Consider the following 16,680-nt stretch of genomic DNA (forward strand, 5'->3'; position numbering starts at 1 on the left):
GAAGAAATCTTTGGAAATGCCTTTAATGTATTCAGAGACGACAGAAATTTTCATGCAACTCAGAAGAAGTCAGGCGGTGGAGTCCTTATAGCTCTTTCGACCAATTTAAACTCAGAACTCATCATTACACCAAAATTTACAGAATTTGAGCATATTTGGGTGAAATCACACATAGCCGGTGAAACGCACGTGTTCGCCTCAGTGTATTTTCCACCAGACCATGCACATAAAAGCACTTATGAAGCCTTCTTCCAAAGTGCTGAACAAATTCTATCTGAGCTTCCTCCTGAGGTTAAAGTTCACATCTATGGAGACTTTAATCAACGCCATGCTGACTTCATTCTGGACTCTGAAAATGAATGTATCTTACTCCCAGTCGTTGGGGATAATGAAACATTGCAGTTCATTTTTGACAAAACTGCTAATTTAGGACTGAACCAAATTAACCACATCAAAAACCAACAAAATTGCTATTTGGACTTTTTACTAACGAATATTTATGAAGATTTCTGTGTGACCGAATCACTAAATCCACTGTGGAAAAATGAAGCGTTTCACACAGCAATTGAATATTCTTTATTTGTGCATGAAAACCAAAGACCCAACGACTGCGAATACGAAGAAGTCTTTGAATACAAATTAGCAGACTACGAAAAAATAAAATTTAAATTAAACAGTGTCAATTGGCAATTAATTTTAAGGAATGTAGAAAATGTCGAAATTGGTATAGACGTGTTCTACTAAATTTTAACAGAAATAATTTCGGAAGAAATTCCTTTGAAGAAAAAAAGACGCAACAGAAACACACAAAATCCAGTCTGGTATAACAGACAAATAAAAAACTTGAAAAATCGGAAGCAAAAAGCACATAAAATTTATAAAAAAACACAATAGTAGTAATAATTTATTAATTTATTTGGATCTATGCGATCAACTGAATTTAGCTATCAGTACTGCATTTGAAGAATATAATGCAAAAACTGAACGTGAAATAAAGTCCTGTCCAAAGAACTTCTTTAATTACGTAAAAACCAAATTAAAATCTGACAATTTTCCTTCAATAATGCAACTCGACGAAAATGTTGGTGATAGCTCGGAAAAAAACTGCAATCTATTTGCAAAATTTTTTCAAGAAATCTATACGACATTTTCTGAAGAAGATCGCGACCGCGATTATTTTGCATTTTTTCCAGAATTTTTAAGGGACATTGGCCTCAATCAACTTCAAGTGCAGGATATTTTGCAGGCTTTAAAAAATTTAGACGCCTCAAAAGGTCCTGGACCTGACGGAATTCCTCCAGTTTTTATTAAATGTCTAGCAATGGAACTCACTGCTCCATTGTTCTGGATTTTTAATATGTTCCTGGAATCTGGAACCTTCCCAAAAACTTGGAAAAGCTCATTCCTAGTGCCTATCTTTAAATCTGGCCGAAAATCTGACGTACGTAATTATCGTGGTATAGCCATTATCTCTTGCATTCCTAAACTTTTCGAGGCAATTGTCAACGAAAAATTATTTCTCCAAATCAAAAATAGAATTACTGACATGCAACACGGCTTTTTCAAGGGTCGCTCGACCTCGACAAATTTACTTGAATTTATAGACTATTCATTGAATGCAATGGATAATGGAAACCACGTAGAAGCTCTTTATACAGACTTTACCAAGGCATTTGACCGCATAGACATACCAATGATACTTTTTAAATTACAAAAAATTGGAATTGAGTCAGGGCTCCTAAAAAGGTTTGAATCATATTTAACTAACCACCAACAAATAATTAAATTCAACGGAAAGAAATCGAGTCCAATTCAAGTCACTTCAGGCGTCCCCCAAGGCTCTCATTTGGGACCTCTTCTTTTTATTCTATACGTAAACGACATTTCTTTCATTCTCAAAAAACTTAAATTGCTTATTTATGCCGACGACATGAAGCTCTTTTTAGAAATAAGAAATGAAGAAGACATCAATATATTCCGGAATGAAATACACATATTCTACATATGGTGCAAAAAAAGTCTACTAGAATTGAATGTAAAAAAATGTAACTTAATATCATTAAGCAGGAAAAGAACAACTTCAAATATTTCAATTGCACTAGGAAATCAAAATATAGAAATATGTGAAAGAGTTAGGGATTTAGGAATTATCTTAGACTCTAAACTAACTTTCATAGACCATTACAACACAATTATTTACAGGGCAAATAACATGCTAGCCTTTATCAAGCGCTTTTGCTATAACTTTCAGGACCCATACACAATTAAAACACTATATATTGCCTATGTGAGTTCAATACTGGAATATTGCAGCATTGTATGGTCTCCTTTTTCAATCACGCACGAAGAAAGATTAGAATCCGTACAAAAACAATTTCTATTATACGCTCTTCGTAAATTAGGTTGGACATCATTTCCTCTTCCATCATATGAAGCACGCTGCTTGCTTATAAACATACAAACATTAAAAGAGCGTCGTGAATATGCAATGGTTTCATTTGTAAACGATATCGTTGTTTCGCAACGCATTGACTCCACAGAACTTTTATCAAAATTAAATTTCCATGCACCTACTCGGCAACTCCGAAATGGAAATTTATTTGCCATAAAACATCATCGCACAAATTATGCAAAATATGGGCCATTTAATTGCATGATGGCCTCTAACAATCAATACTGCGAAACCATTGACTTTACAATGTCTCGGCATAAACTAAAACAATTTTTTTTTTTTTTTTTTTTTATTATTATTATAGTCACTTTAACGCTCTTGGGTCATTCGTGACTTGTCCGGGGGTGAGATTTGAACTCGTGACTTTGGCGTGAGAGGTATGGATGTTAACCACTACGCCGGGGTCGCCCCAAAACTAAAACAATATTTTTACTCCATAAGGCATTATAACTCATAAAAAATAGGAAAGCTGACACTGCTTAATTTTTATTAAAGAAAAAATTATACTTTTAACCTTTTGTCCAAAGTTGACGAAATAAATAAATAAATTTAAGAAAACAAAACTGTATTCTAATATGTACTAGTCTACGTTGGTTGACGAAATAAATAAATAAAATAAAAATAAGTGGAGAAAGCACAGGTCTGATAATTATTATCAGACCTGTTCTTTCTCCACTGCTATTTCCATTGTTCGGGACATAAAAGCGAATAAGAAGTGTTAATTTCCTCTCAAGTGGACCCTACACGTTTGTTTTTATAGGCGTTTTTAATAGAAACAAAACGATCGATTCAACCTCTGGAGGTGAATAGGAGACCGTCAAAAAGAGTGTTGTGAGCAGAAATTTTTGCCTTGAGACGTAGGAAGCGGAACCCTTTTTTACTTTTCCTGATAAATTGATTCATCTGAGATACTGCAAAACTTAATCTACAGTTGAAAAATTTAATTCTGTAACGTTTTGGAAAAGATTCTGCTGGTGTTCAGGAATATTTTTGTTGAGAAAAATGAAAAATTAGAAAAGTGCCTTAGTGGTTATGATCTTCCGGATTTCTTGTGTGTGAATAGAATCAGTTCAGATTTGTGGAAAATCGTACAATAAGACAATTACCTATGGAAATTGGCAAGATTTTGAATGAAAAATGCTGTTATTTGCGTTGGGGAAAATACTTATTCTGATGTAAACAAACGGTTTGGTTGATGTTTCTTCTCGACCTCGCGTGGCGCACTGGTGCATTAAAAAGGCGTATTGACATTAATCGTTTTGTCAATACATTCTATATTGACGTCAATACATCGGTATTGACAATAATTCTGTATTCACATCATCAATATTATTGTCAATAATTCCCCTTCGCGTCAATATATTGATACGTGTGAGGTTCGCTTCACACTCGAGTTGGTATGCTTTTTTTTGTTGAACTGGAATTGGAGAGAATCGAGGCAAGTGTGCGTGTGCGTCGTTCTACAATGTTATATATAAACAGCTTACTGGGATAGTCATAAGCGTAGACAGAACACGATATAAAAAAAGATACAAAATTATTGCATCGGCTGCATGGCCAACTTCTATCATTATCTGCGGTATTCGCTGCAGAGGATGATAGGAAATAACATTCTAGTGTAATTAATTTTTGGTTTGCGTGTACTGATACAGTGAAATAGAAACTATTTTGAATCGGTTGGAAACGGTAAGCTCACTGATAAGGTATTTTGTATTTGTTTATTTTCACTCGTGTATTATACAACCGGTGAGTGAAGAAGACACTTCACAATGCTACTTGTAGATTAGACAACAGCAGTGCATTTTCCACTGCCGTCTCGCCATGATGCTCGTTCTATTGACAAGGTAACAGATAAACTGTGTGATTTTAGATCAATTTTAACAATTATTCTTCAACAAGCTTTCTACTAGGTGTGATTTATTGTTCGTCAGCGGTACGTGATCGAGAATTCCCAGCGGAGTTTGAGTTTGGAGTCGGTACATCTGCCTACCAGATCGAAGGTGCTTGGAACGAGGATGGAAAAGGTGAATCCATTTGGGATCACTTCACCCATCATCGTCCGGAGATGATTGAAGACCGCGATACTGGCGATGTTGCATGCGATAGCTATCACCAGTGGCGTCAAGATGTCGAAATGGTGAAGGAACTGGGAGTGGATGTGTATCGATTCTCGATTGCGTGGAGCCGGATTATGCCTGATGGGTTCAGCAATAACGTAAATCCCAAGGGGATCGAGTACTACAACAACCTTATCAATGCACTGCTTGACAATGGCATTCAGCCGATGGTGACATTGTATCACTTTGATTTGCCACAACGGCTGCATGAGCTGGGAGGTTGGTTGACGTGTGATATTGTGGATCATTTCAGAGAATATGCCAGAGTGGTGTTTGAAAATTTCGGTAATCAAGTGAAAATGTGGACGACTTTCAACGAGCCATGGCACATCTGTGAAAACTCGTACGGAAGGGATGGCCTTGCGCCGGCCACGAATATTCCCGGGATAGCGAACTACATCTGTGGTCATAATGTTCTGAAGGCACACGCCGAGGCAGTTCATCTGTACCGAAATGTGTTTCAAACGAAGCAAAGAGGAGTGATTGGGATTTCTTTGGATGCAAGATGGTATGAACCTGCCACGGATTCTGCTGATGACCAGGAGGCATCCGATTGGGCTCTGCAGTTTCATGTTAGTATTTTTTCGATAGATTTTGGTTCAAGATGCTTGTAATTGCGATTTTGTTTCCAGTTGGGCTGGTTTGCTCATCCGATATATTCACCACAAGGCGATTACCCGCAAATAGTTAAGGATCGCGTAGCCAATCTGAGTCAAGCGCAAAGATTTGCGAAATCGAGGCTACCAGTTTTCAGCAAGCAAGAGGTGGAACGAATTAAGGGAACAGCCGACTTTTTTGGTTTGAATACGTACACCACCAGGTTGGCTTCCAAGAATGGCGACCACAACCCGGCTAATTATAGAATTCCCTCAAATGAACATGATACAGGAGTGTTTCTGTCCGTTGACCCTAGCTGGCCGACAGCTGAAGCGCCGTGGCTAAGTGTATTGCTCTACCAAATAGCTATCTTAGTTTAAATGCTAATTCCTATCGTGACAATTTACAGATTGTCCCTTACGGCCTTCGAAATTTGTTAGTCTGGGTGAAGCAACAGTACAACAATCCACCCGTCTGGATAACCGAAAACGGTGTTGGTACAGTTGCTGGAACTGTGGATCATCAACGAGTTGACTACTACAATGGCTATCTAAATGCGGTACTGGACGCTCTGGAAGAAGATTGTGACGTTCGCGGGTACATCGCTTGGAGTTTGATGGATAACTTTGAATGGAGGGCAGGCTACATGTGAGTTTTTCGGCATACTATCCGCGACTATTTGAGACATAATTGTTTTGCTTTTAACTAATCTAGGTACAAATTTGGACTGTACTACGTTGACTTTGGAAGTCAAAACCGCACCCGATATGCGAAAATGTCAGCGAAGGTGTTCAAACGCATCGTTGAAACTAGGAAGATCGACGAAAGCTACCGACCTCAACCGGATGTGGTCTTCAATTCGCACGACGGAAATAAAAGCACAAATTGGGAAGCAATTGCATTGGCCACTGCAGCAGCGTACATGCTTCGAAAAATTATCAATTGAAAAAGTGATATCAAGGGATTGTGATATTTAACATTATCGATTTGAAGTTAATATTCCCGGAAATATAAAGCAATTTTCTTCTGTGAATAGTATTATTGATCAAACCTATCGCCATCCTATTTTACTCGACATAAAGCTTTCGTATCGATGTGCTTTCATGCAATGCGCATCCGAACTTTACGCTGACTGTTGCTAAAGCCAGACGATGCTTTTATAAAACAAGCATCACCATCGGTGTGACATAATGATGTTGCGTGACATTCATACTGCACTCGGCGAATGAAAACGACCCAAATTTGAGATCAGTTTACTCATAAATCACATAAAGTTTAAGAACTCAGCGATGAGTAAATTTGTCTTATGATTTTATAGGTTTTTTCAGGTTTGTCCACGAAAAAAATTCCTGAAGATCAGAAAAGTACAGATTTGATTCACTCAGTCTATTGGTACTACTTCTAGACTGAGGTAAATTTTTGTCAATTTTCTTCATTTTCCGACAGATTTTATAAGGTTTTCTACAGGAAAACATGAGGCAAATTTACTCATCGCTGAGTTCATACACTCTATGTGATTTATGAGTAAACAGAAATCAAATTTGGGTCGTTCTCATTCGCCGTGTATTGTTGCACCTGAAGCTTTTTCTTAATTATCATACTGATACCTGATCTCATTGGCTTTGCACGGATAATGATATCAAACCAAATTTGAGTTCAGTTTACTCATAATTGCAAACAGTGCTGGAACTCAGTGATGAGAAAATTTGTCTCATGTTTTGCTATGGAAAACCTAAAAAATCTGCCGGAAAATGAGGAAAATTGACGAAACTTTTACTCAGTCTAGGAGTAGTACCAATACTACCAATAGACTAAGAGAAGAGAATACAATCGTTACAGCGGCACCGGTGTTTTTTCATCTTCAAAAAGGCCATCATGCCACCGCTTGCTTGTTGCCTGACCCGGCGCACGGTTGCGGTGACATGGTGTGTGGGATTCTTACCGCACTAAAATCTCATTGGACACCTTGCCCTATCCCCCGGGACCACTTGTCGTATTATTTACTTCGGAGAGTGCTGTGCATTACGCACCTCACTTTACCTCAGCTAACTGGGGCATCCACTTCGCTGATCGTCTTTCCAATTTGTGAGCCATTTAGCTCCCAGCGTCGCGTTCTACTCGGCTAACCCCTGGCGGTGGATTCAACCTACTCTGACGGAGAGTTCTCCCGGCTTCTGCTTGCACTTCGCACTTATGTGAGCACATTAATACTTTCTAGCACAATAATAAATCTAGGACATTCGAAGACCACGTGCTCTGATGATTCTTCCACATTCCCACACGCAGGACAGAAGGGTGATGTTGTATGTCCGAACCGATGCAAATACTTCCTGAAGCAGCAAAGTCCAGACAGGAACTACGTCAAGTGGAAGTTGACTTCTCCATGCTTCCTGTTCACCCAGGTCGAAAGAATCGGTAATAGCCTGTGTGTCCATCTACCGTTCTCCGCTGCATCCCACTTCTGTTGCCACTCAGATACCATTTTCACCACTTTTCGTACTCCTCTGATTCCTCTCCGATTGGGATCATATCGGCCATATCGTATACTGCCTCCGTCAAAATGATTCTTTACGCACTCACGACTCGCATGGTCTTGAGCGGGAAGTGGTTGTTGAAGTTCAGCCGATCGTCGATCATTACTCCCAGATACTTTAGCTCGCGCCTCGTAACAATGGCATGCTCTCCGACGGTGATTTCTGCCCGGTCCACTTGTTTACAGTTACTGATCAACATCACTTCTGTTTTATGATGGGCTATCTGCAGCTTCGCTCCTTGCATCCAGTTAATAATTGTGTCTACCCTGGTCTCACCTGTTCCCGTCAAGACGACATCGTCCGAAAAGTCAACGATCTTGACTCCTTTTGGCAACTAGAGCGTAAACACGCCGTTGTACATCCCGTTCCACAGCGTGGAGCCTAGATTGGAGCTGTGTAACTCCCGCCGTGATCCTAAGCGATTTCTGCCCCGTGTCTGTCTCGTAGACCAGGACCCGCTTCTGGAAGTAACTACTTAGAATCCTGCAGATGTAGTCTAGAATCCTCATTCTATGGAGCGCCTCACCGATGACCTCCTAGCTGGCGCTATTGAATGCATTCTTCACATCAATCGCAATCGCCCCAGGGGTTTACATTGGCGTCTCGGCACAGCTCCTTGAAACTATTTGGCTTGCTCAAAATTACCTTTCGCTTTAGTGTAGCCCTGGCCGCTCGAAACACCACCCTGTGCTCCTCTCTGTCTGCTTCAGTTCTCGCTCTATGAACGCGCTTTCTAGCTAGAAGACAACTAGCACGGAGGGTGCTAATTTCCTCTTTCCACCAGTAAGCCGGACGCCGCCTGTTCGTTGGCTCTAGTTTTCTCGGCATAGTTTTGTCACATGCCCTTGCTAACGATCGATTCGTCTTCCACCTCCGCGCGCTTACTTTCGTCTTCCGCATTTCCATGTCCGTTCGCTGATAATGTACTGGATCGCCTGATGGTCACTTTGGGTGTACTCTTCACGCACTCTCCAGTTTATACTCGCATCTAGCGACGGACTGTAGAAAGTGACGTCGATAATGGATTCCCTACCATCTTTGCGGAAGGTGCTGAAGGTTTCTAAGTTGGTCAGATTGACGTTTAACTTTGCCAGAGCTTCCAGCAGGATATACCCTCTTACATCTGTTCCACCAATCCACTGCCTAAACGTTTAAATCTCGTGCGATGTTGACTGGTCTTCGTTCAATGAGCTCTCCGGTGAGTCCATCTAGCATCTGGTGGTGTTGCAATGATTGAGATTTATTTGGGTTACCTCCATTACTGTTGGCCCACTATAGCCGTTTTGAATTCTGGGCACCTGGGCACGTCACATGGGCGTTTCCATCCTTTTTTCCTTTGGATTGTTTTCCGTCGATTTTGTTTTCCGTGCTAAGCACCAATACTACCAACGCCAGGAAGGCAGCTCCCATACCTGGCCCCTACCTATCCACCCATCAGCTCATGAACCTGGGACCAACCGAAGGAAGGCGTGATCAGAGATTTTATGCCTCAGAACATCCCGGCGGCGCCGACTGAGATTGAATCCAACCCAGGGATGAAAGGTAATCACGCTTACCACTACACCACCGTCGCCGCTCTATCCATCCTACTTTTGGCAGAGCATGTACCTCGCTGGCTTCGTACAGTCTTTTGCAATGAGGGCCTTTGCAGTTTCTCGCCTGGTGACTGAAGCCCCTGCACTTGAAGGATCTCTCCATTTTCTTAGACACAATAACATTTTCAAGTGCACTTAACACAATGTGGACACAAGCACGCGATTTATTTTGATGGTCATTTGGATGCTATTTTAGTGCCATAATTGAGTAATATTTTTGGAATGCGGTCTGAAAATTCCGTACAATAAAAAGTGGTGAACAGTCAAAACACAGAAGTACAAATGTTAATACTTTCGACGTCCTCGCAGACCACTTCTACCTGGAGCTATTCATTAAAATCTCCTGTTCCTTGACTCTACTGCTGCCACTGCCTGTAATTAGCGAGGTAGGCAGTGAATCTAGTAGAACTAAAATGCCGGACATGCAACGAGTGACACAGACACTGACGACATTTAACAAATCAAGCTATCAAAATATGTGTAACGCATTGCTGATTTGTGGAGTTGTGTTAAGCTTAAATAAGGCTTGTTCAATCTTTGGATCAGCTAACCTATTGAGGTTGGATTGTGGGGATAAAATTCGCTTCATGCACTACTTATCAACTATATATTCAGCCTTATGTAAATCAGCTTTGAACACCTTAAATCAACAAATAATCAGCTTCTGTTCTTAATGTTCAGCTTGTATTGTTACTTGGGAGGTTCAAAACTGGTGATCTATGCAATATTATTATACCCCTTGAGAACACGTTCGCTCCTCCGATTTCACTGTATGACGTCTTGCCGTCGTCCTTAATTTTTGTTTTTTCTTCGTTTTTCTCAATTTTTCCACTCGTTGTATAGTCACCTATCGTGATCCTATGGTTATCTATGCAAGCAGGGAGGCCATGCTAGGGTTGACACGGTCCTTCATGGGGGCCGTGTTCAGAGCCACATCGGCGTAAGTCAGGAATGTTACATCTGAGCTTACTAATCACCAACCACCAATTGGTGGCGAGTTTTGAACGTATCCAGAGACCTGCCAAGGTTTTACCGGGTCGGGGGCAGCTGCACTATTAGCCCATGCCGTATCCAGTATGCCGTAATTAGGATCTTACTGGTGTCGATCTTAATGAGCCGGTTGGCACTCCTGTAGATTGACGAAGTATTCCCTCTAGTGCTATGGTAACCGCGCCAGTGTTCGCATCACACCCCCTCACTTTGCTATTGTCGGAAGGGCAACATTGCTCATGCTACACCGCAGGGAGGTGTGAGGTAGAAACTTGTGAGGACCATATATAGGTTGTCAACTAACCATGTATATTCCTGATTATTGATTTGTAGATGAGATTCCGTACATAACTTCACTCGTCTTAGAATAAGCCGTCCCAGTTCACCTTAATGTTCAGCAGTGATACCTGTTATCGCGTGAGTATCAGAAGGTTTGATAACAATCTTTGTACAGATTTTCCTTATTTGTGCGCCTAAAGCTAGAGATTATAAGTAATGTTACAATCCATGTTAGATTTGTCCTTTGTTACGTTTTAAAGTTGGGTTTTTTACTGTTTGATATAGATTTTTCTACGAGTTTCAATATGTAGCACGGGTTATAAATATTTCGATTGCATCTCAAGTAACAATTTTGGTTTTATGAGAGTTCTGTAGACCATGATTTAGACTTGTAGAACGCTTTAAAACCTCGATAAAACTTGAAATGTTACTTGGAATGTTATATGTTGAACTGGTATTTTTCGAAAGCAATATTATCAACTTTAACAGAGCAATTCTTATATGTAAATGACGAGGAACGTACCAGTAAGGGTTTTAGCTGCGTAGCCACAGTAATTTTCCAATATAACTGGTTTGATTGTTAGCAAGGTTGTATTTTTGAAAAGGACAATAACTAGGATTTCCTCGCAGTAATGTGTGAATGCACTTATTTGTAGCAACATTTGAAATTTTACGTAAATCACAAATTGTGTTACCTTCTACTTGGTAACAGGTTTCGTTCATAACGAATGTTGATTTTTTGAGAAGAATTACCTCGCCATTTACAGGGAGACGTGCAATAGTTGCTTGTTAAAAACGTCCATCCAAAAACGTGGGATTTTTATGGCGAATACAATAGATGAACCGTTGTAATACACTGCTACCTCTAAGTACTCATAAGCTTGATCTTCGCTGAGTAAAACTATTCCTTGAAACTCCAGTTTTCTTTTGATAATGTTGAATTCCTCCGGATATCTGCAGCAATAATACCCAGTTTTGCAAACTGAATTGATTCGAAAATTGTGTCTAGTTGTTTCTGGATAATGTCTAGGTTGAAAATTATCCGTTGAATATGAAGAATTTGTTCCCAGGTGACTTTTGCGTTAAAGTTTGTCCCAAAGCTATGTGTAAGTCTGGCAATTTCTGTTGCCATTTTTGTTAAATTTTTTATAAATTCTTGATTTTGATCATTTATTTAAACCTGTTTATTATTTCCTGAAATAATTTCTTTATTTGAGGATTTTAGTCTTCTTATATATTCGCTTAGATTCATCAAATCACTATTATCAAGATTACCAGTAATCGCCTTAATGATAGTGCCTGTTGTTTTTATCATCTATCATCACACGCAAGGAGTAGCGATTCAACCCAGTGAAGATGAATTGCGCTTGTTTTGAAAATCTTTGCTGTCACGTACGAGCGAAATTATACATCAACGAGTGCGCGTTTGTCGATATTCACCAGTGCTTGATAATCCAACCCACATTTATCAAAGTCAGAAGCGATCCTCAAAAGCAAAATAATCAAATTTGTTCAGGGCAAAATGGTTATTTTGAATATTGTCGAGCCCAAGGCCTAAAACCTCGATATTATCATCAATTCAGCAAGAGGCAATAATTTTCCATTGATCTGTATGTAAAAACCAACAAGATACGTTCTTCACCGCTATATTTGAGTAAAATGAAAATAATCATTTTGCATTTGATCCTCGAAATCAACCCCACCAAGATGAAGACGAATATTAATATTCCCCCTTATTCTACGAGTTACGTGACTCTCAGTCACCGGTGAGGGGACAATTGTCACCTCGTGTGAGGTAACTCTCCGTGCAAATCAAATGGAGAGTCACCTCATCGGTGAGAGAGAGTCACGTGACTCGCAGAATATGGGGGATTGACAACAACGCAGGCGATAAAGCTGAGTTTAGACAGGGCAAGTCAATTGATCAAGTAAGTTGAATTCAACTGACTTGATCGCGAATTAAACGTGTAAACCATGCTATTCAACTGACTTGAATATTTGATTTCAACTAAGTTAATCAAATGACTTGCCTAGTCTAAGCCCAGCTTAATGAAAATCCAGCCGCGAATGAAGAAAAGCAAAGTTGTCTTCGATACTCAGATGTTGCCTTGATCAAGAGAATTATGTTATGTCAAAATTCAAATTCATGCAGGTAGTTGGTCTCGTAAATAACAATTCAGTAACCATTTGGAATCCACTCTGATTTATGATGGTTTTATAACGGCAATGAACAATCCATTTAGTATAAATACCGAGGGGGACGACTCTATCTACGATGCAGAAAGGATTGTGTTTTGTTATGGCTAGCTGCACGCACGCTGAGTAGATAGAAAGAAGATTGATGACGATTCTGAAGATTTCCTGCAAAAAGATGATGCTCGATGCAAGTAGATGCGACAAATGAAAGAAGATTTTTCGAAGATTGATTCGCTAGTGTGAGATTGGTTGAGCATCTTAACTTGAGATTTAGATGTGTCGCCCCCCTCGATAAATACAGCATTTCAAAGTGTAAAACATTCTGGCTTGGTAATTCAGCTCTTTGCTGTTTTAAAAACCTCTTATAGTCTGGCAAGAAAGTCAAAAACTGTCTTGATTTAAAAATAAATTTAAAGCAGTTCTCAACCCCTCCTTAAAACTGCTCTGTAATTCAAGCACAAACGTCATTAGCAATTGTGTTTTAGTGTCTTGATAAAATACTTTATTAACGTGTTCTATCATTATAAAAGCAATCATAAAACTATTAGGTTTTGCTTTAGGGCAAAAAGCATTAATTATTGCTTTTTGGGCTTTTAAAAGGGCATCATTAACTTCCCAATTACTTTGTTTACAAATTGGACTCATAGTTAATAAAAGCCAAATTTATGACAAGGAAATCTCGGAGGATAGAGAATAGTAAAGTGAACGGGGCTCTCGAATTCATAAAACATTGTCGAAAGTTGAAAAACATATCAGCCTTCTCCAGATCTTGCGAATAGATGACAATCGAAATAACAAGCGGCAGCAAACCACTGAAGCCGGCGCCGGTGGTGTAGTCGTAAGCGTGACTGCTTTCTAACACCCCAATGGGTCTGGGTTCAATCCCAGCCGAGGTCAGTGGGATTTTTCTGAGGCATAAAAATCTCTGGTCACGTCTTCCTTCGGAAGGGAAGTAAAGCCGTTGGTCCCGGCCCATGTGTGTTGAATAGGTGCGATATCCTACGCAGGTGTGGAAGCTGCCTTCCTGCACATTCGTTTGCCGTCAATGGATGGCAATCGATGTCCGTCGGTGATTGGCACTAGATTGTGTAACAGAGACCGACGTTAAATAAAGGAAAGAAGAAGAGCAAACCACTGAAACTGTTAGCGGAGAATAGCTGGTTTCCGATCCATAGCAGCGATTTCATTCGGCGAAAGAATCAACTCTTCGCAAATTTCATTCAAGCGTACATCCCTGCATCGTTGGATGGTGTACTTCTGTAACCATTTGGAAGAAGGGGATCTTTTTCGGGAACGATTGCGCTTCCAGCTGTTCGAAATCCGAAATGTTGCAAAACAAACTATCTGAGGAACTGCTCCCAATCCATCGGCAGAAAACCGCCTGGAAGAACACTGGATCACACAGCGCAACTAAATATCGAAAGATAAACAAACTTTGACGTTTAACATTTTGCAGGCAACTTTGCCTCCATAAATGCTGCCATAAATCTGAACGGGTTAGGATCAAGCAAAATGGCTTTAGATAAATACAATTCAGTCAGCAAGCTTTCTTCATAAAAGCCATTTTAAAACATTATGAATTTGTTAAGGATTTTTTGAAAGCAAAACAACTTTTTCACAAATGACTCATGAAAATCAATTTTTATGTCACCGCCATGTTACAATTAGTTTGCTTGTTTTTTACAATTTTCGATTTTCAATCTATAGTTCCTTGGATACAACTATATTTTGGTGAATTTAGCAATGAGCAAACATTTAAATGCGAAAACCATAAAAAAAATCTCGGTCTAGCTCGATCTGAAGAATAATATTTTTTTTTTCAATGTAAAATAATGAGTCAAATACTCGTTTTACGAGGGCGGACTTATTTTTTTATGTACATAACATTTAATAAGGCACTTAAATCTGGGCCACTTATGGAGTACTATTGTAATTAATTTGGATATTCCACAAGATTTTTATACCATCAGTTTCCATTTTAATTATTTTAATAAGCTCGGATTCATATATCCTTTTCTATCTTGATTGATGTTTTCCTAGTGGATTCAGCAAGTAGCTAGGGGAAATGGCTTTGAAAGGGTTTTTATTGTTGCCAAATAGCTTTTGTTGTAGCTTTCAAATGGTTATCAATGCGTTTGTCATACAACCTTTTGCAGAAAATCAATTTTGAAGTGTTTCGAGAATACACCCTTCAGAACCTTCTCCAGGGTGGGCCAACTATTCTAGTCTGTATGAGGTTTTGGTGGATGCATTCATGACAAAATAGCCTTGACCAGAGTTTTATGAATGTTGTTTTATAGTTGATTTGTAGTATTTCATAAAACTTAAAATGTTACTTGGGATATCTGTTAAGGTTGTCTTCATTTTCTGCTAAGTTGAGTGTAGAAGAAATGATTTTTGTCAGCACTGATAGTGCCTTAAACATTTATAGCCCTTTCTATTTTGGTTTATTGTTTTGTTTAGGAAGTAACTTTTTTAATGTAACATAAGTTTGCTCATATTTAAATTTCAGCATTTCAAACTCTACTTTTTAGCTTTTATTAGACCCTAGACCCTTGATACAATAAAAATTATTATATCGACCTAAAACATCGTCGATGACTTTTAGTTCAAATGTTTGTATCAGTAAATCATAACCTGTTCTGATGTAACTTTTCCGGTTTTTATTGCGAGCACTCCAGGGTTATTTTTTAGGTCTTAAATTTCAAGCTGGGAGGACATAACAGGAAGTATGGGAAGTAACAGTAACATCCAAATAAGCATTTCTGGATTTTTATTCTGCCGCTCTCAAGTGGATGAATCCAGTCGTTGAAATGTATGGAGAACGTCACAAACCGCCTACGGATTGAGGGATGGTGTGGTCTTCTCGATTAATTCAGTTCCAAGCGTTCTCAGCTATAGGGTCCAGCTCCGATAAAAATCAATGCGTACTAAGCACTGTAACACTTTTACTAGTTCCTAGTTGCACGAGTCTTTCGGGCTAAATAGCACTTTTTCAATCGACTGCGACACTTATGTTCTAATTTTCATCAATCACTTAAAAAAAAACATTTGTTTCACTTTCGTTTATTCCAAAAACTAATTAATCGAGTACTAGCACTTCTCAAACTATTGCATTCCAACGTCCACTAAGAACTGACTGACACTTCCTGAAGCCACTTCCTACCAAACCTACCATAGTTACCTAAATCGCTTCGGTCAGCTGGAAACGATGAAAACTCCCACGATGTCTGTAGCCCCAGAAGTCACGTCGTGGGATTCAGGTTGCACCTCGAAGTCGCGTACTGCTACAGCCGTCAGTGATGTTGTCTAATGCCGCGTGCGAACGTTTGATTATTGATGTGTAGAGGAGATTCCGTAGATAAATATATTTCATAATAATTAAGGCTGTTCAGTTACTGTAGTAACTTGAACCCCTAGGTTAAAATGAAATTAAATTTATTTTAAATTTGGAACAAATAAAGAGTAAAAAAAAAGACCTATTGAAATCAAACCCACTTAAGTACTTACCTTTAGGTGTACATGTCAAGATCAGGTATAAAGTTTGTTTTGATATTATACCTGCTCTTGACCCAGGGGATGAGGAGTCCGCTTTGAGAAGCGTCCGAGAACGGTTGTGTGTTTTTGCTCCGCTGCGTGCTTTTTTTTTTTTTTTTAGAGCTCGGGCTATCTTTGTGCTGCCGTGTAGTTTTTCGGTGCTCGCATTTGAATAGTTTTATGTCCCGGACGCGATAATTCTATTTAGAATGATTTGTGCTGATGTTTTTCCCCTGTTGCTTTGGTGCCTGGTGTGACTCGACCGCGCTGATCTATTATTAGGTTTTTGCGGTGTGCATTGCTTTTGTGCACAGAGTGACATGAAGAAGAAAAGTGATATTTAGTTATTGTGTGTTTGGATTCGCTGGAGGAGGAATTGTTTA

The 16,680-nt window shown here is 39.4% G+C and overlaps 1 protein-coding gene across 1 annotated transcript; it reads left to right on the forward strand.

Annotated features, from left to right (window-relative positions):
- The first annotated feature begins 4,211 nt into the window (after positions 1-4,211).
- LOC135699272 (myrosinase 1-like) lies at positions 4,212-6,170 on the forward strand. The gene is made up of 5 exons (XM_065219472.1): positions 4,212-4,296; positions 4,352-5,141; positions 5,202-5,513; positions 5,576-5,814; positions 5,881-6,170. The coding sequence occupies exons 1-5, from the start codon at positions 4,274-4,276 to the stop codon at positions 6,110-6,112; spliced, it is 1,596 nt and encodes a 531-aa protein (XP_065075544.1). The 5' UTR covers positions 4,212-4,273; the 3' UTR covers positions 6,113-6,170.
- The last annotated feature ends 10,510 nt before the right edge of the window (positions 6,171-16,680 follow it).

Source organism: Ochlerotatus camptorhynchus, unplaced genomic scaffold (genome assembly GCF_037179485.1).
Source record: "Ochlerotatus camptorhynchus isolate MF236.1 unplaced genomic scaffold, CSIRO-AGI_Acam_v1.1 ptg000105l, whole genome shotgun sequence".
Taxonomy (NCBI): Eukaryota; Metazoa; Arthropoda; class Insecta; order Diptera; family Culicidae; genus Ochlerotatus; species Ochlerotatus camptorhynchus.

Bases quoted from the DNA above. Each gene is read 5' to 3' on its own strand.
- LOC135699272 (XM_065219472.1), top strand. From the start codon at position 4,274: ATGATGCTCGTTCTATTGACAAG. The intron at 5,142-5,201 runs GTTAGTATTTTT...TTTTGTTTCCAG, and splicing joins ATTGGGCTCTGCAGTTTCAT to TTGGGCTGGTTTGCTCATCC. The intron at 5,514-5,575 runs GTATTGCTCTAC...GACAATTTACAG, and splicing joins CTGAAGCGCCGTGGCTAAGT to ATTGTCCCTTACGGCCTTCG.